Here is a 21537-nt window from a genome sequence, read left to right as displayed (position 1 = left end):
TCGTATCTGTATCTTGCATTTGTGTCATAGTTTCAAGGCCAGGCAATATGCGCATGTTTAACCTACTAGAGCTAGAGCTCATGACACAATACCACAAAATATGTTCTGAAATCAGTCCTTTTGTAAAATTAGCATCAACTATTCCTTGGCGATGTGCGCCAAGATGCAGGACAAAAATGAGCCCAGTAACGGGGCGAAATAATGCAGCACATTTACGTCCCATGGCTAGTTGCAGTTTCGTTCCACATCTTGGCGTATACAGCCTACCTCAAGTCATTCACAAAACGACATCATGTCGTATCATACCACTGCATTTGCATGCATAATAGTAGATGAAAAAGTGCGTGTGGAGGTTAGAAAACCAAGGTGCAGGGCGATAAGGCGCAGTATTGCATGGCGAATAAACAACAATGCGAACATGCACCAAGGAGTATACACAATAAATTGCATAAATCAGCCACCATAAATATACCAATAAATTTATTTGAAAAGTATTCTTTCTTTGGCTCTCCAGGAGTATATGCCGTCTTGCAAAAACTACATTATTAACTGTACGAAAATAACCATAAAGGCAATACAAACGTTTTATATACAAAAGGAAGATATTATTTCATTTCACTCGTGGTCAAAGTTAAGTAATATTTTTCATTGTGGTTGGGCCACTCATATACTTATTGTTTTCTATGATCTTTCCTAAAATAAAATCAACAAATTTCTTCCATTTATCATCAATAATATATACGTGCATACCGTCAATCGTTAAAATACCGTTCTTATATTCAAGTTGCTAAAACATTCTAGATAAAACTAGAAAAAAAACAAGAACGAACGGTCGTTTATTTAGTTTACAATTAAACGGTGAATAGTCCATAGTTATACAGAATATTTGGAAGTCAAATTATATTTGCGCACGAAACTGAGCTTGTGGAAATAATTGTGCTGCACACGAAGCTAAGGTTGAACAAATCATTTCTTAAGCGAAATCGAAATGGCAGATACAGGGCCTACTTGCGGAGATTCATTAAGCAACCCACTTTTTAAGAACTGGCTTAAAGTGGTTTTGTCTCTCAGGATTTTAGTTAGTGGACTTAAAGATTTTGTAGAAAACTACTGTAAACAACTACATGATCATTTCATTACAGAAGTAAAGGCAATTTTTAACTGTACGCCGCTGTCTTGCACAATATGTTCTGTAAAAATTATTTTGCCGCGGCATGCGTATCATAGTAATGTACCTTGCCCATCTCAGAAGACGTCGGGAATAAGATGCAGATGCAATAATAACGGGAAACGTCGTATGTGTCCAACAAAGGCCGCACCGTGTAGTGTGTTGCACGACTTGATTGTTGAATATCATCATTCACATTACCCGTTCTGGGGTAATACCGACTGTTAGTCATGGGTGAATGATTACTGGTCAGTAGCGAAATGCTATTTGAGTACAACGGGCTACGCGAGCTCAACATCGGCAGCTGATATGGATTCTACTGGTCTCCTATCGCTATGCATCAACAACGACTTTTTGAGAAGACACATTGATGATATATCTAACTTTGAAAAGGTAAAATAATAAGATATGTACGGTATAATTTGCAGTGAAAACACTGATAGTTGATTTGTAAATGAAGATCTTTATCGCTTATGAACTAACTTAACGCTTATGAGCTGTCTAACCCGGGTATGTTCTAATATGTGTAGGAGTGCATTTTTTTAATTTATTACACATGCGAATTTTGTAATCATGGTTAATTGTTTAATTGATACTGTTAAATGTGTTGCCATAGCTATACACACATGTATTTAAACATTTTCAGGTCAGAAATTGGAGAAATATATTGTTTCATTCACCAAGCCTCGAATTTCAAGAATCAGACATGAAAAGGGCCATTCAAGACATGATAAATGTTCTAGAAGACAAAAAACTTCTGGTGAATGAGGGATCTGCACAATCAGCAGTAGTCAAATTGTCTGAGGTACCATTCTGGTTTTATGTCGGTACTATGTCAAAATTATTTTACATGTATCAAACAAGTTATCTAAACGTGTGATTGTTGTAGATGAACTCCTTTTTATTTCTGAATGAACAAAGAGATAACGAATTTATTTGATAATAAACCGTCAATTGAGAAAGTTTAGTCTCAAGCTATTATTTAATTACGATTAAGTAAACAGACAACTTTACAAAAGCGTACTAATCAGACACTCAAGGACTATAACAATCCTGTCTATGTATTTGCTTATTTTAATATAGACGATAACAACTTTCATGACATATGTATCCCGTCATGCATAACGGTACGAATATTGTTACGGAAACCAGCCAGGGTAAACACCTAGCAGATCATATCAAATTCAATGGATGGCTTGTCATAAACATAAATTACCAAAAAAAAATCTCTGCTAGCTTCACTTTCAAGATACCAAAGTTTAACGCAAAACATATTCAATAAGAATGTCAACTCGAATTTTGTTTTTACATGAAAATAAATATATCAATGTCCTAGAAAAAGATGCACGAAGGATAAAATAGAATATCGCATCTTTTACCAAATTTTGAGAAGTAACGCTTATAGGATTACTGTATAAATTGATCGGAAACATGCGGAAATGAACAAAGACTTTTTCTTTGCCAATTTTAAGGGGCGATGGACGCGTCCGCGATGTAACTTACAGGAGTCTGTAGAAAAAGAGCATTTTTATTTGATATCAAAATGCATATCTTAAGCCAAATTGTGAATGCGTTGTTTGCCAACTGAGATCGAGTGACGAGCATGTGTTTCAATATGAGTTTAAGTACTTGTCACTTTCAGATTACAACAGAAGACTTTGTTTTGACTTTAGAAGAGTCAAGGAGTTTGTTATCGGAAATGATCAACGCCATAGAAATCCAAAAGTATGCTGCAATTCGAGAAATCAATGCATATACGGATACAAAACTCGATGCTATACGAGCTGTACGTAGTTAATAAATAAATATTGAATATTGTATATACACATTTAAATGTTGATTGTTATAAGATTTGAAATTCCTAATAAATGCATCTTTGTTTACAAGATTCTGCATTAAAACATATTTTCTGATGTTTTTCATCATATGTTGTCTATAAATCAACTGTTCTGTTCTTTGTAATACTTATTTTCTTGATATTTTTCTTAAAAGATAAATATCATGCATCACCTTTTGTATGCATAAATTGCATATCTTTTCAGGAGTTTGTAAAATATAGAGATCAAGTTACTGATATGGAAGGTATGATTGATATATTTGTGGCTTCGTTTTATCTGTCTTTCTCAAAATTCGTTAAAGAAAATATTTTCTTGAAAATTTGGTTATCTGTTAACACATATTTTACTACTGAAACGGATCTGAAAATAATTTTCATTTTGATAATCATCAGATTTCAGTCGTTAATTGCATTCGGCTGTGTAAATGGATTAAGACAAATTTAATATTAGTCGATGTTTTAATGGCGGATGACGTGTAGCATATGTCTCAAATGTATAAAGCTTGCATTTCGTACTAATGAGAACGCTTAGGTTTAAGCAATCACAAAAATTATATTTTTAGCCTTCAGGACATATCTTGTTGAAACCTACAAAAACCACTGTTTAACATCCGATGTTTCACCATTGTTTCCGGAGGAAGACGACAATATTGATGATCTTTATGTTTCACTACAAATGGAAAGACGAACACAAACACTTGGGAAGAAAGAGATATCAGCGAGTCGTGGAGCGGATATCTATAGATCAAGAACATCCGAAGTCGCCGAACAATTAAATACGTTTGAAGAACTGTTTAAAAAGAATGGAGAAGGGGTTGAAAACATATTTATTGTCGCAGATGCAGGAATGGGAAAAACTACACTGTGTCGAAAAATCACTTCAACGTGGTGTACCGCCAACGATGAACAAGAATGTAATATACCTACGGAAAAATCAGTTAAAACAACAATGCATTGTACTGACGCGGTACAAAAAGTTAGTATGGAAAATCAGAAATGCATGCTCCAATTTAGATTCTTGTTTTACATTTCGTTACGTCATGCAACAACAGAACATAGTATTGAAAAAATGGTTGAACATCAGCTGTTACAAGAAAATCATATACATATCTTCCGAAATGTTTTGAAAAAGACACCAGAGCAATGCCTTTTTATTGTTGATGGCTTGGATGAATGGAAACCTAGCGCAACCGTTAATAAAGGTCCCAAATGCATCGATGGACTCCCAGCGAAAAATGCGAAATGTACAACATTATTCACCACACGGCCATGGAAACTTGCTGAAATACGCTCATTAACTCTAGATGTTGACTCGGAAGTACACCTGAAGGGTGTAACATTTGCAAATGCCTCAGTTCTTGCTGGGATAGCTTTAGATAAACTTAATAAAAGGAGAGGAAAAAGATTGAAAGTTGAGGATTTCATTGCTGAGATTGAAAACAAGCATTTAAAGGCTATAGTAGGTTCACCACTTTTGCTCAAGCTTTTACTTTGTACATGGTTTGATAACTGTACTCTCCCTGATACCGAAACAAAGATTTACAGTACAGTCGTGAAACTTATGGTTAGAATGTATACAGATCAAAAACATGACAACCGTTGTCTAGAGACATATGAGAGAAAACAAGATCTAATAGAAAAACTGCCAATCATCCTCCGAAACCTCCCTGAGTTTACGTCTTACGCGCAGTCGGTACTTTCACTAGGTGAATTTTCCTTTAAGACATTTGTCGAGTCAGATTCTCTTGTATTTGACCTACCGATCTTGGAACATTATGGAATGACAAAAGAAGATACAAAAGTATTCCTTGAAATGGGACTCTTGTCGCAGAGCAAGTTAAGACCGTGTTCAGTAACAGCACACACCGTCAAAATTTCTTATATTCATAGAACATTTTAGGAATACTTCGCCGCCCTATACTTGAGCGGTTATCCAGAACATATTGAAGCCATATTAGCAATGTGTCCAGGAAGTAGACGCCTTGCTGAACTTCAAGAAATGTTGCGTTTTACTTCTGGATTTGTACCAAACGCTGTCCAAATGATTTCAGAACATATTTACAAGGATGAGACTGCCAACAGCTTAGTTGATGATGCGATGTTTACGATAATACAGAAGACACTCGTTTCATGTATTAGAGAAGCTAAACCATTAGGGCCAAAACCAAGAAGTGTCAATATCAAGGTCATTATACTGAATACATTATCTGATCAAGAGGTCCTTCCATTGGTTTACCCGGAATCTGTTAACAGACTAGATATAACCGAATACGTACAATTAGATAAGGAACAAATCGATTGTATCTTTGCAATGGTGAATCTTAACCATCTTGTTATAATGAATGACGAAGAGGTCCTGAAATCAGATATAATGGTGGCTCTTTTGAAAATTTGCAAGCATCTCAAGAGATTGGAGCTTGATGATTACCATCTTCTTAATGATCCTGAACTGACAATACTCCCAACATCTTGCCGTTTATCATACATCAGTTTGTTCCGTTGTAAACTGACCCATTCACATATCACCTCCATGATAAGTGATGTTCCAACATTGAAAGACTTGAAACTTACGGTAACGTGCGAACCAGATGGACAATGTGGTTGCCTTAAACAGATCCAAAGTGTTGCCGGTGCCAAATCCAAAACTGATGATCAAGAATTAATGAAATCGGCTTGTGTGACAAACATCCAGGTTTATGAATCATCTGGAGTGTTTGATCATCTGAAAGATTCAAACACATTGAAATGCTTAAAAGTCATGGACTCAACAGCGGAAAAGAGTCTTGGGAAATTCACTGGACAATGCGTTAAGCTAGAAGATTTAGAATTAGACTCTGTGACGTTCAGCAGGTATAGCGACGGATACTCATTGAATGGCGGTTCACTACAACAACTGAAATTGAACGATGTTGACATAGATTATAGAATTATATTATCAACGATAAACATTTCCAACACGATTGCTCCTTTTGACATAAAATTGGATCAGGTTCGACTCATTGGAATAAATGCAGACGAATTCAAGAGTTTATTGTTGAAATACAAAGGTGTGTCGATTGAGTCGTTTTCTGGAGATGAAGGTGAAGTTAAAACTTCAACGCTTAAAGTTGTTAAGGAAAGGTGAGTACTGTAGATATTGTGTATATATTTACTTCACTATTCATGTTTGATAAACGATTAACAATTAATGGAATTGAACGCAGACTTGGATATTTTATAGTATCACGGCAGCTGGGTACCCTATTAAAATTTCATACAGAGATAATATGACTATATTTGCCTAACATATGAATGTCCGGTTACATTTAACATCCCGGAATGACCATACGGCTTTTTGACGATAAGGCTTTTATATTGCAGTACTGACCTTGTCGGAAAAACAGATATTCTGCACGAAGATTCTACAACCAACGAAATCGCCTCAAGACCGCGTTCTCGATTTAATGAGCGTACAAAGAACTGCTTTCCCTGCGTGTTATTTTGAAATCGGTGATGTTCTGACATTGTTTCAGGCGCTGTTCTTTTTTGAGGCGTGTATAAGAAACGGAACTGAACTTGATTTTAAATGCAGTTGGAATGATGAATGCCAACAACTTTTAATTATGATTAGTTTGAATACTGATGTCATGGCTGTACTGTGCATATAATAATGGGATGTTGTGTTTATTATAGTATATAATTCAATTTGTTGCATTGAAATTGTACATTAAATGCAGAAATGAAAATGTATAAGCTATATAAGACGATGCCGCCTAAAACAGAACTCATTAAATGCTTTGAATCAAATAGTACAACAATATAGCCAGCCCCTAGGCCTATTCGTGTTAGCATGTTCAAGAGATCAGTCGCCAATGTTTTATCTGAGAAAGACCAATTTCCTGAAATACATGTTTCCTTATATCTGACAAAAATAATCACGTGCAGTAAGCATTGTAATAGCTGTATTCTGAAATACAATATCTAAACATTGATTTGTATAAAAAGTTTCCGATAACAATGCTCTTATATAAGAACTCAATCGAAGGTAACATGGAAAATTATAATAGCACACATTTTAAATGCGCGCATGACTTTTCATCAAAATAATTTATTACGGGAAAGTGACACTCTAAAAATTCAAGAAAATGTGCAGTTTTTATGTAATTAAGCTTCAGACTACGTGATGTGCAAACTATTCTATAACATTAAAGCTTGTACAATTGTACTTTGTAAATTGGTCGTAACACACACTTAAAATCAGTGAACCCTCATACACCAAAAACAAAACATAGTGCAAATAAACTGTTCTTTTTTTAAATATTCTCACGAGCACGCAGCTGTAAGAGGGTGTTTTTAGGATCGATTGATGACCGTTGTGCTCAAATGCTTCAACTCATTTAAACGTTGTTAAAGTGAAAACTCTAAAAAATTATTTAACACAGAGTACGGTTTTAACTTAAACGAAATGTTAAAATATGCCACTTTACCAAACGTTTTGGGTCACTACTGATTTGTTAAAATAGAATGCCTTATGTTCTGTTAAATGTCCATTTCATTAAGAGTGCCAACATTTCTCTTGAATTCAGCTGAAACAGGGTGTTCAATTGATTTAACTTTTAACTCGGTTTCCTTTTAAAAGCATAGATGACCAATTGAGGTATAGGTCATAACAGCACGCATACATGTACGTTATGAGATTAACACAATTTCAAGATCTATTTACAAAAAGAAGACCATGTAATAGAAGCACGCATGTATGTTATGAGATTAACATGATTTCAAGATTTATTTACAAAATATCCAGAAGAACATGTAATGGTTCTAAGCACGAATGTACGTTATGAGATTTACAAGATTTCAAGATTTATTTACAAAATATCCAGAATACCATGTGATAGTTCTAAGCACGTATGTACGTTATGAGATTAACACGATTTCAAGATTTATTTACAAAATATCCAGAAGACCATGTAATAGTTCTAAGCACGTATGTACGTTATGAGATTAACACGATTTCAAGACTTTTAAAAAAATATCCAGAAGACCATATAATAGTTCTAAGCACGTATGTACGTTATGAGATTAACACGATTTCAAGATTTATTTACAAAATATCCAGAAGACCATGTAATAGTTCTAAGCACGTATGTACGTTATGAGATTAACACGATTTCAAGACTTTTTAAAAAATATCCAGAAGACCATATAATAGTTCTAAGCACGTATGTATGTTATGAGATTAACACGATATCAAGATTTATTTACAAAATATCCAGAAGACCATGTAATAGTTCTAAGCACGTATGTACGTTATGAGATTAACACGATTTCAAGATTTATTTACAAAATATCCAGAAGACCATGTAATAGTTCTAAGCACGTATGTACGTTATGAGATTAACACGATTTCAAGATTTATTTACAAAATATCCAGAAGACCATGTAATAGTTCTAAGCACGTATGTACGTTATGAGATTAACACGATTTCAAGATTTATTTACAAAATATCCAGAAGACCATGTAATAGTTCTAAGCACGTATGTACGTTATGAGATTAACACGATTTCAAGATTTATTTACAAAATATCCAGAAGACCATGTAATAGTTCTAAGCACGTATGTACGTTATGAGATTAACACGATTTCAAGATTTATTTACAAAATATCCAGAAGACCATGTGATAGTTCTAAGCACGTATGTACGTTATGAGATTAACACGATTTCAAGATTTATTTACAAAATATCCAGAATACCATGTAATAGTTCTAAGCACGTATGTACGTTATGAGATTGACACGATTTCAAGATTTATTTACAAAATATCCAGAAGAACATGTAATAGTTCTAAGCACGTATGTACGTTATGAGATTTACAAGATTTCAAGATTTATTTACAAAATATCCAGAATACCATGTGATAGTTTAAGCACGTATGTACGTTATGAGATTAACAAGATTTCAAGACTTATTCACAAAATATCCAGAAGACCATGTTATAGTAGCACGTATGTACATCATGAAATTGACAAGATTTCAAAATGTATTTACAAAATATCCAGAAGACCATGTAATAGCAGCACGTATGTACATCATGAGATTTACAAGATATCAAGATTTATTTACAAAATATCCAGAGGACCATGTAATAGCAGCACGAATGAACATCATGAGATTGACAAGATTTCAAGATTTATTTACAAAATATCCTGAAGACCATGTTATAGTAGCACGTATGTACATCATGAAATTGACAAGATTTCAAAATATATTTACAAAATATCCAGAAGACCATGTAATAGCAGCACGTATGTACATCATGAGATTTACAAGATATCAAGATTTATTTACAAAATATCCAGAGGACCATGTAATAGCAGCACGAATGAACATCATGAGATTGACAAGATTTCAAGATTTATTTACAAAATATCCAGAAGACCATGTTATAGTAGCACGTATGTACATCATGAGATTGACAAGATTTCAAAATTTATTTACAAAATATCCAGAAGACCATTTAATAGCAGCACGTATGTACATCATGAGATTTACAAGATTTCAAGATTTATTTACAAAATATCCAGAGGACCATGTAATAGCAGCACGTATGTACATCATGAGATTGACAAGATTTCAAGATTTATTTACAAAATATCCAGAGGACCATGTAATAGCAGCACGTATGTACATCATGAGATTGACAAGATTTCAAGATTTATTTGCAAAATATCCAAAAGACCATGTAAAAGCAGCACGTATTTACATCATGTGATTTACAAGATTTCAAAATGTATTTACAAAATATTCAAAAGACCATGGCCCATGTGGACAAATAAAACAAACAATATAGTGGAGACAAGTGATACAAATCATTAAAATTACAAAATTAATCAATTAAGTTACCCAAAATAAGACTAAATACCGAATAAACACATACATCAACCACATACGTCAAGTATATCAACTTAGTACATTATGTTATATCTCATACATGTATGTAAATCAAGTGAGTATTTCTTATAACCTAAATGTATCAAATGTCAAATACGTTACACAACCAAATTAAAATAGCCACACATAACACATACAATACATAATAAGCATACATGTCGACTGATCTAACTAAAATGCATTGTAGACATATATACTAAGTTTTATTAACAGGTACTCTTCATCAGATTTAACTTATTGAATAGAAGAATGGTCTACGCCAATGTCATAGGGGTTTATATCTGTATATTATATCAGCGGATAGACTACATTCGGGAACAAAATGAAACTTGTCTTGTCATATGTTACGTTACATCTGATAAAAACGTATAGGACTGGGCCCAATCCTCAAATATTTTAAGTGTATGTGCAGATACACGTAACCTCGATAAACTAAATCGAAACTTAGATTAAGTTAAGGAAGTTTAAAACATGCTATTTTTATTAAAGCACACTGCTCGACTATAGACTCCTAATCTTCTTTACCAGTTTTTGATAAAATTATTATTTAGTCTATTCTTAACATAACCAAACGATAATTTACATTTTCATAAATGATATAATCGGACTGACCTTAGCATATCTCGTAAGATATAATTATCATTGCGATAGGTTATATAAAAGTAAACACTCAAAACAATTAAACCGAATTTTACTGAATAACAGAAAAGATGTACATTTATCACTCATTTATTAATAAACAAAGAATATCTGTTTATCTTAAATTGAAAATTTGACTGTGTGATTCTAGTATTTTGTGGAGTTTCGTGCGAACTGTAGAATGTATATTTGGAAGGGAGTTTTAAAAAGATTAAAAGTGTCGTTGTCCGGATAGTTATGAGTTCGTATATGTGAATGAATGGATTGTGCTATCATAACCATTCGGCCATCTCCGCCAAGCTAGAATCAGATAAAGTTAAAGCCTCGAATGACTTAATGCATGTATCAACATATTCAAACTGTTGTGATGCACGCAAAATGTTAAGATATATCTTTCTACGATTAATAACTGAAAGCCATGATATTGAAATAAAACAATATTGCAGTGGAAACAACAGGGATTCCGCAAGGCTAGGGCTTATGAGACACTGAACGAGAGATACAAGACGTACACAACGACCACGCATTAGTCATAATATAGTCCCTACGCTGGAGAAATTATGCATATATTACACCAAAAGGGTGCAATTTAAGACGAATGAAAATAGTCCGTTCTTGGAGAGGATCCGAACAACATCCTTTATATATTTACAGCCTATTTTGGGCAGGGAAGTGGCACATGCCAATGAGGTGCGCCTCTAACGTTTAAGCCTGAAACCCGTCCCTTGGAACAGGCAATAAAAAAGACCACTTGAACATGAGCTTACAAGCGGTTTATTTGTACTCAGCCAATTGATCAATTAGTACAAAATTTAAAAATATAAAGACCTTATCGTAGCCAGCATGAACCTGATAACAATGAATAATGAAATATAATAACAATCTAAACTTAAGTTCTCAACGACCTGGGTGCATGCATCACCTGAAAACAGTAAAAGCATGCTTGCTGAAAGTATTAGTGAATGTAAACGCCTTCGCGCTATTGGCCTAGACACTATCAACAAGGTGGAATTAATTATTTCCTGTTTTGAAACATCGTAAAAAACTATGCCTTAAAGTTACTGTACACCAGATTGGCACCAATCTTTTTCTGTAAAGAATCTCAGGACAATTATTTAATAGAATGTGCTACGCTTTGATATCATAATTGTAAAAAAGGACCAAAATGTAAAAAAAAAATGTGTCTGAGACCGGGTTCGAACCCGTGTCGCCAAAATTGCATTCCAGCGTCGTATTCACTGAGCTACGACGTCTTACTCTAATCAGGTGACATAATTAAGCTAAAGACCTAGCTTGGTAATATCACGTGATAACACCGACTAGCCAATCACGCATAAGGAATGAATTCTACTAGGTAGACATACCCAGTAATCTTTTTTAATGGAAAAATACGAAATAACTGCTAAAATTAAATAAATTGTAAACTATGTGGTACTTCAGTTAGTAAGTTATGTACCCAGTTTTTTACAGTTTTCGACAATTTTCTTTTTTTCTTGCAAATTGATCATCTGGTGCACAGTTGCTTTAACCAACATACGCCTCTAATGTAAGTATAACTCACGACGAACGCAACGCTATTACGTTGGATGCATATCAAGGAGCTCGAATTGGACCGGTATCCTTATGGTCAGTAAAACTGATTTGCACACATCGAGGGGCTCAGCTACAATACTAATTTTTTTTATAAAAGTGATTGCAAAATGACTGAAAATATACGCTTTTGACCACACAAATGTATTGCCGGAAATGACTTTCACAGACGGCGGGAAGAAGGAATGCAATTGAAACAACATTGACTTTAAAAATTGGGGAAATTGATTTCATAGTCATAACGTATGTATGGGTATCTATGGGTTACAAACGTATTGATGTACATACCTGCATTCTCACAGTGCAGTATTCACACGCCTGAATCCCCACAGTGCAGTATCCACATACCTGCATTCTCACAGTGCAGTATCCACACACCTGCATCCCCACGGTGCAGTATCCACACACCTGGATTCCCACAGTGCAGTATTCACGCATATGCATCCCCATAGTGCAGTTTCCACACACCTGCAACCCCACAGTGCATTATCCACACAGTGCAGTTACCACACACCTGCATCCCCTCAGTGCAATAGCCATAAACCTGCACCCCTAGAGTGCAGTATCCACATACCTGCATTCCAACATTGCAGTTACCACACACCTGCATCTCCACCGTGCAGTATTCACACACCTGAACCGTAACCGTGCAGTATTCACACACATGTATCTCCACAGTGCAGTATCCACACACCTGCGCCCCCACAGTGCAGTATCTACATACCTGCACCCTAAAAGTGCAGTATCCACACACCTGCATCCCCACAGTGCCGTATCTACATTATTGCATCCCCACAGTGCAGTATCCACACACCTGCACCCCCACAGTAAAGTATCCACACATCTGCATCCCCACAGTGCAGTATCCACCCACCTCCATCCCCACAGTGCCGTATCTACATAACTGCATCCCCACAGTGCAGTCTCCACACACTTGCATCCCCACAGTGCAGTATCCACATACCTGAATCCCGACAGTGCAGTATCGACACACCTGCATCCCCACATTGCAGTATCCACATACCAGCATCCCCTCAGTGCATTGTCCACACACCTGCATCTAAACAGTGTAATATCCACATACCTTCATCCCCACAGTGCAGTATTCACATACCTGCACCCCAAAGTACAGTATCCACACACCTGCACCCCCACAGTGCAGTATCCACACACCTGCGACCCCACAATGCAGTATCCACATATCTTCACCCCAAAAGTGCAGTATCCAAATTCCTGCACCCCAACAGTGCAGTATCCACACACCTGCACCCCACAGTACAGTATCCACCCACCTACACCCCCAGAGAAAAGTATCCACACACCTGCGCCCCTCAGTGCAGAATTCACACACCTGCATCTTCACAGTGCATGATCCACATACCTGCACCCCCACAGTGCAGTATCCACCCACCTCCATCCCCACAGTGCAGTAGCTTTACCTGGAACGACCATACCGTAATGTCTACAGCATGATCCCTTAGCCATTTACTATTATCCTACACCATGGACATAGCTAGTTTATGTAAACATAAACATAAGCTAACTTGTAAACGATTTCTTAATACGTTGCACGCCTATTATAGGGCAAAAATTTTAAATATGCACTCATACTCCAAATAAAATGTATCACAATTTATACAATTATTTAAATTTACCGAGGATGAATGAATATCGAAAACAATGGTTATTACGAATGATACTGTGTTTAATTTGAAAGAAAGGGGCAGCAAACACGGTATTACTTCCTTATGAGACGATAGTTTATCATTGTATATCTTTTAGCACTCGATTTTTTGTGATCTGTGCATAATTTCTCTCTGCATTGGTCAATGATTTCGAGGCAAAACTTACAGGCTTGTCGTTGTGTAACAGTACACAGTCAATTTCTTGCGCAAACTTGTAGTGTACGTCTACATTCGGATCAAAGTAGGCTGTTGTGTGATAACAGTCTTAATCTTTTGCTGGCATTTTTATGTTCCGCATTCCAGCGGAATAAAATGTCTTTCATTAGCAGATTTCTCAATTGACTTGTCATCTCTGCAATATTTGGCGCAAATCGTTGCAGATAGTTTATTATGCCAAGAACCGTCTCTAGTTCTGATTTGCTTGTCGGTGATGGCAACTTATTGATTACTCTGGTCTTGTTTTGGTCAATTTAAAGTCCATGTGGCGTCAGTAAATGCCCAAAGAGGTTTGCGTCATATTCGGCTCTGTCTTTGCCAAATCATACAATGTCAACAACAATGACCATGACCTCCGTAAGACCTTCTTAACATTCGTCCATTTTCTGTACAAACGCATCATTGGATTACAAAGTGCGTATGGTAAGCGTACAAAATGTTACTTAAAAATAGATTGTTGAATACCGTCACGTAAGAGGACTGTTCATTCAGTTTAACTGACCAGTACCCGTTCCGGGCATCAAGTTTTGAAAATACAATCGCTCCTGTAAGGTCTAGTTATATGTCGGCTAGTGGCCTTGAGGGATAGTGTGGTCTTAGGATAGCATCGTTAAGGTATTTCGGATCTAGACATATTCTCAGAGATCCATTGGGTTTCTGAACAGTGACCATCTTGTTCACCTACAGAGAAGGATTTGTAACCTTTGCAATGACCTCATTTTTTACCATTCTGTCGAGTTCTTTCTTTGCCTCAGAGCAAACGGAACACGTCACACAGGATGTATGACAGGTTTAGCGTCGGGTTTCAGATAAATTTCAAAATCACCTGATAGCTTACCTAACCCAGTAAATACGTCTTTGGATTTTGACAATACTTGATTTGTTTGTGTAGGGTTTAGGGTTTGCTCTCACTTAATGCACAAACTCCAACATGTTGAGTTAAAGACATTTACTGTGACCTAATATGGGGCTGGATTCGGTATCACCAAGGTAATAATCAGCATGATGTGTTTAACTGTTGTGTGTGATTTGCATGTTTATTTGACCTTCTACCTTGAGCTCAAACCCATTGTAGGTAGTAAGTAATTTATTACTTTTTACAAGTGGACCTTTGACCCTTAGTGTATTTAATATGTGCTTCGGTATTACATTGACTTGGGCCCCCGAGCCAAGTTTTAAATTAACTGGTTTATTTATTTTGGTCAGCTGTGATATTATCCACGAAATATTGATTTGTGTAATCTGAATCTGAATTGATGTCACTGTAATATTGGTCAAGAAACAAATCATTTAGCTGGTGAGCTTTTGTCCAAGTTTCTGTGCTCTGCATACCGCACAAGTGGTTTAGATTTTAGCAGTAAAAGCACGTTTTCCAGTCGCTGGACAGGTTGCTTGGTATCCATGTTGATAACCGCAGTTTGGACATCTCCTTGTAGAATTGTATTTGTCGGGGCTCCTCGTGTGACTATGCTTTGCATGCTGATGGGTTTTAACAGGTTGCTGTTTTTGAAGTTTTTGAGTCCCTTTCTACCAATGTAATTTACGCCTTTTGCTATTTGTTTCATTTGTGATTGACTCAGTTCATAGGTTCTACCCATGTCTACCCATTTCCATTTCCCTTTGTAGGTCTAACGGGTTAGTCCTGTACCTTCAATGATTTTGGATGACTTTACTTCAAAAACAATATGGTCTCCCACCATTTCGTCGACGACTGCTTCACTGTATGCACAATCCTTGATCAGAAGTTTGAGATCATTAATAAAATGTTCAAAACTCTCATCTGGGTTTTGAATGCGTGAAAATCGGTTGTATATTGTGTTTGACATTGGTTTGCAATATGCTTCAAACTTTTGGTAGTATGTCTGGATTAGCTTTTGCTAATAATCTATTTAAGTTGAGTATATTTGACAACCTTTGTCACCAGTCCAAAGCATAACATAGTACACTTGATCTGCTCCTCCCGGTCATGGAGTGGTCCAGTGAACATAAAGTCATAGTTTGCCTTGATTTTTTTGAATTCAAGTGCTAGATTTCTTCCCTTCAAATTCATGCGCGGGATTTGCATGTTTTCCATCTTTTTACAATATCAAATAAATCTAGTATAAAATCTAATTAATTGTCACTATTGAATAATAATATTTATAACAGCCATGTCAACTCTAGATTTCAACCGCTTTTGACACCATGTTGTATTCCTTGGGAGTGGTGTGAGATGTACAAAGACACAATGTTTTGGTGACATGTTTACTGTGTGAAGTCCGATTAACAAGTGCTAATACTGAACAGCATCAGTTTATAATAAACAATACATGCTATAAATGTTATGATTAAAGGGAAGTAATGCAATTTAACTAGGGATGCAAACGAATGGCAAAATTGATATTCGAATATTCGGTAATTCTTTCGAACGAATATTCCAATATTCGAATACCAAAATGATCCTTTAAGAATTGTAGTAAACTAATATTCACTAACGTTATAGCCAGGGCCCTGTTACCCTTCTTTGTCCTATTCGGTACACGCGACGGACACTTATTGTTCCACAAATTAGCCTCTGAATTTCCCCAATTTTAGAATATATCCCAAGAAAAAGAGATATATTTTAAACAAAAAAAAACGAACTTTATCAATTCCTCTGCGCTCACTTTTGTAAACAATACAAAATAAGATCGGGGAATTTCGCTAATTTGCCCGGTTAAATGGCGATATGCGCCAACGTGGTACTTGCAGCCTCGTTCTAGGATTGATGTTTACAAAATATATGTATAGGAAACGACACCAACCATGGCCAAACGTCGATTTTGACTGCTGTATTGTACAACAATACAGGACATATATCCTTAAACGATAAACCATACAGTTACTTTTCAACGCAAGAGCGTTGTATCGAAACATGGAAAACAGTTTAAAGCACATAACTAGCACATGTGCTTCGAATCATCAAGGCGATTTGCGCAATATAGCCAAGCTTGATGTGCAGTGAAGACAACACATTGGTATAAAGGCCGATCTTAAATGTTCCCAAAATAATTGGAATGTGTTTGATGTCACTTGTCTAACAGCCAGTAATTGCAAAATTACGGGGACTGTTTATAGTTTCCGACGATATATCCGATATGGCGCGTCTATTATAGTGTTTGAATAGTGTATATAATACAACAATGACTATATTCATTACAAAATAAAAACTGATTGTACAGACAGTTTTAGAGGAGCTACATGTACGGTGCTGAAAATGACAAGTATGGTAGGAATTGTCTTGACCAAACATGCGATCTGGAGTGTGTGTTTTTTGGCTTCAACTCGAGCATTCAGATATATGCCGTGCTGGCTATTTTGACTATTTCAACCAAAAATGCATCGGGTACTGCACTTCGATTGGATGCTACAGGTTAAAAAGATAATGCTTGAAGTGTTCAGGATACTTCGATAGCAGCGAACATTACATATATTACATGGCTTGCCGTTATGGGCGTTAGCGTTGAAACGTTTGTCCAACCAACTGTAAAGAAGACCTCCGCAAAGAGGTGGCTGAAAGTTGATTGTCCGGTTGCAGAGGACGGTTTGATGGGTTTTCTACGACAAACTTTTACAAGATACGGTGAGGATTGCTCTGCCAGGTGCCCTGTATTATCTGTATAAAATAATTGAAATAAGATTGAAGATAATTCGTTTTCTTGTTGTGATATTGAGGTCATAGGCCTATTCCATTTTCTAAGTGTTTCTGCTCATTCGGCCATTTGCTGGAACGTTAATAATCCACTTCCATAAAAAATGAGTCACGCACAACATCGCGCCAATTTCAAATCTGTTCATCTGTTATTTCGAATTATTGCGAATCATACCGTCGGTAAACATCTTGTGTTATGTTAAAAAAACTGTGTTTCGGGCCTCAAATTTAATTCATTTTGAAATATCAAGTCATGCGAGAAAACATTCAAATCATATGTTTTCTATACGGATGGACAAATTGACCCCTGAACACCATGCAGCTAAGTACTCGGCATGTGCCTTCTGGTCGGCAATTTCAGCCATGCATGAAATATGAATATAACCTATCGACATGTTTTCAATACTGTTGGCCCATTTTACTGCAGACATGCAAGTTTGTTAACTAATTTCTTTTCAAAATATGAATTATTACAATAACATTATTATGTAGTATACATAAAGTATGCACCAGTCAATAAATACCACGGCCTCTTCCCCCCCCCCCCAGGTCCGGTGAATAGCGGGGACTTTTACTTTCGGTCCAGCCAATCCCAGGGAGACAAACTGCTGGTAAAATCCCTGCCAAATGCCCCCGCACCTAGGACATCCTAGGTAAGGCCCCTTCAAGGTTATTTTCGGCGCGAAAACAAAGCCACCGCATTTACTCGGCACTGCGGGGCCACCTGGAATGTTAAAACACGGCCATTTTCCCCAGCTATCCCTGGTATACCCCCGGATCGGGGGGGGGGCGTGGTTATAATTGACTATTGCATGATTAACATCATTAAGTAATATATTTTTTTCTTAGAAATGAGGATGATTTTACTGCTTAAATAAGAATTGTGGAACAATTCGTATGGACCAGCCACTATAAAAAAGATATACTTTCCACTATGTGGAAATGGACACCGGATTTAGCTCGAAAAATGATCAATCAATAAGCATTTGATTCTGACACATGGTAAGTTTTTTGTTATTATTATTTTATTTTATAGTGATATTTATCAAATTTGAAGAGCTTCGAATAGATCAATCCTGTGCAATACACGACTATAATGGAAATGTGTCTCCTCTTTTGTATAATAGCAAAATTCTCGCCGAAAGTTGCATGATCGCTCACAAATGTTCAGTTATGTGGTTCGATTTCAAACATAAAACAACAAATAGAAAATAAGAATAAAAACTGAATCGAGCGATTTCATTATAATTACAGCATCTAATATTGTGTATGATATCAATACGATATGTTTTGTTGTTATGGAGATATTCATCCTTTTTGATGACCTGAAGATGTACCGGGGATAGCTGAAGCAAATAAATAACTGCACAGGGGATAGCTATTAGCTGTACTGAGGATAGTTGCGATGTATTTATATTAACGAGACTGTGATGATGGTTACGTCTTCTTAACTCTATGCAAGCTCAGGGAAAATTGTCCAATGTTGTCCATATCGAGAAATTAGAGCAATAATGTTACTGCTATATGTATAGTATACCTTACATAAATGTGTCCCTTGTTTGTATATATAAAGATGATCGGTCCGTATGTCTTTGCATTCTAATGAAAATTCAGTTTTATATCATCAGCTGTTCATATCATAAATATAATATTGACCGGTGACGTCATACAATTAGTAAGTGCGGCTTGCTATTTTCACAACGACGTAGAAAAGTCGCAAGAAAACTTCATTAGCTTTGTTTAATAAAACACACCTACAGCGCTTGAAAAGTATTTAATGGTAATATAAAAGATTCGGTATAATATAAAAAATATTTACATTACGCTTCGGGCACCAGTCAATTGTAACCACGGCCCCCCAGGTGCTGGGGTATACCGGGGATAGCCGGGGAAAAGGGCCGTGTTTTTACTTTCCATGTGCCCCCGCAGGGCCGGGTGACCGCGGTGGTTTTGTCATAGCGCCAAATTTAGCGGAGATTGGGCCTTATGTAGAGTCTCTGGGGTGCGGGGGCATTTGACCGGGGTTTAACCATCAGTTTGTTCCCGCAGGGCGGGGATTTTACCCGGGGTTGGCTGGACCGAAAGTCAAAGTCCCGGCTATTTTTGCAACGTTTTTGCACACTAAGTCATCAATAATAAATAATATATTGTGATCAAATTTTGTTCACTTGAAGCTGTTTCTAAGCTTGGATCGATGTTGCTATTACTTAGAACAGGAAATGGTCTCAGCTCGTTCACTTCACCGAGAAACTAAGTATTGTGACCAACCTTGAAATATAAGCAGCATGCATACACATGTATACGTTCATTTAGGAGGACATGTACCAAACTCATTGATAACTTAAGTTTATTCAATAATTTGTCATTAAATTGTACTCTCACTTTTGCAGATAATTTGAAAAATGGATTTGACGGATGCATTCATGGATTTGTCAGCGGTAACTGTGACTGGGTATAGGAAAAAAGTTTGTGTGCAGTATATGTACCTATTCAACTGACTACAAAAGCAACCTGAAAAGGCATATGAATGTACAAAGAGACATACCAAGGACCAGCACTCCAAAATCTAAAGAAAAGGCGAATGAAATATCGAAGCCATTAAATATTATGTGTATTGTATATATACTGTTATTGTGTTACGATCATCTTGGTCCATTTTTACATGCTATCCCCAGTACACATTGCTCAACTTTGAAACTATCCCCAGTACACAAAACGGCTATCCCCGGTACAGTATCGTGAACATTTGTAAGGGCATATCTTTAACAGTTTAAAGGTTACATTGCCAGTTTTTACAATAAACATAGTTTAGCTTATGCTTGTAAAATCCTTCGATTCAGATTTCTTTATTTATTCGATATATTTCCTAAGATTACAATACTTGTCGAAATTCTGTGAGTTTTGAGGTGATCATCACAGGTTTAAAGTAACATTTTTCATGGTCTGCTAATTTTTAAGCATTATAAAGCACATCATAGGCCAAATTTAGCATTCAGCTATTAGTTCAAACACTTGTTTCATTTGTGGATACGGTAGATAATCGTTAACACAGCAAGATCTTACCTCTGGTCTAGAAAAACAACAGCATATTGGTATGTTTACCTATCACTTTTTGAGCTATATCCGGTGTCCATTCCCACACAGTGCTTTCAGCCGAGTAAGTCGAATGCTAACGGCCTAAAATGGCACAACGAGAGGCCAGACTTAAAACATTCTTTGTTTCCCCTCCGAAGAACAAGCTTAATTCATTGTGGGTCGGACAATAGATAAATAGTTCTTGATAATTCTACTTTTCATGAATAAAGATATAATTCACAAATGTATAACTTCAAGGCCAATGATTTATTTGCACTTAACTGCAGAAAAAAATCTGCTTAATTGCTTAAATGTCTTTTCTAGAATTGATCTTCAAAATAATGCGAAAGAAATAAGAAACGTACTTTTTATTTATAACGACCTGTTGAATAAAACAAAACCTTTTGATATTTCGTTTAATATTTTATTTAAACTGTTATTGGCCGTACATATTTTGGCCTTACGCATGGCCATCTTAACCATTTCGAAACTGGTCCGATCAAACCTTACAATAGTTTTATTACGAAAGTTGCATTTATGATTATAGCCGTGTGCAATTCAGTCGGACAACTATGCACTCTTTTAATTAAATAAATACCTTGGAACTTGTGTACTCCCTACTGTTGAATACATCAGTGGCCATGTTCACAACGCATCTTCTAAGGAAATATTTTATCTCAAGATTTCCTCTGAGATCGGTTATATTTAGAATTAGATAAATTCTT

At 36.2% G+C, this 21537-nt stretch overlaps 3 protein-coding genes across 3 annotated transcripts; 2 read left to right on the top strand and 1 right to left on the bottom strand.

Annotated features, from left to right (window-relative positions):
• The first annotated feature begins 1153 nt into the window (after nucleotides 1-1153).
• On the top strand, nucleotides 1154-4639 carry LOC128244069 (uncharacterized). Its single transcript, XM_052962085.1, has 7 exons — nucleotides 1154-1561; nucleotides 1815-1973; nucleotides 2811-2954; nucleotides 3211-3250; nucleotides 3569-3919; nucleotides 4310-4464; nucleotides 4613-4639. The coding sequence occupies exons 1-7, from the start codon at nucleotides 1478-1480 to the stop codon at nucleotides 4637-4639; spliced, it is 960 nt and encodes a 319-aa protein (XP_052818045.1). The 5' UTR covers nucleotides 1154-1477.
• On the top strand, nucleotides 4024-6650 carry LOC128245018 (uncharacterized). The gene is made up of 2 exons (XM_052963213.1): nucleotides 4024-6125; nucleotides 6366-6650. Exons 1-2 carry the CDS (start codon nucleotides 4966-4968, stop codon nucleotides 6487-6489), a joined length of 1284 nt encoding a protein of 427 aa, XP_052819173.1. The 5' UTR covers nucleotides 4024-4965; the 3' UTR covers nucleotides 6490-6650.
• Nucleotides 6651-11465: 4815 nt separating this feature from the next.
• LOC128244068 (uncharacterized) lies at nucleotides 11466-13583 on the bottom strand. Its single transcript, XM_052962084.1, has 5 exons — nucleotides 13548-13583; nucleotides 12981-13226; nucleotides 12741-12800; nucleotides 12455-12634; nucleotides 11466-11498 (listed from the first exon to the last, which is right to left on the bottom strand). The coding sequence occupies exons 1-5, from the start codon at nucleotides 13581-13583 to the stop codon at nucleotides 11466-11468; spliced, it is 555 nt and encodes a 184-aa protein (XP_052818044.1).
• Nucleotides 13584-21537: the final 7954 nt, after the last annotated feature.

Source organism: Mya arenaria, chromosome 8, assembly GCF_026914265.1.
Source record: "Mya arenaria isolate MELC-2E11 chromosome 8, ASM2691426v1".
Classification (NCBI taxonomy): Eukaryota; Metazoa; Mollusca; class Bivalvia; order Myida; family Myidae; genus Mya; species Mya arenaria.
The sequence above is the reverse complement of the archived record's forward strand: the minus strand, read 5'-3'. Positions and strand labels throughout refer to the sequence as shown.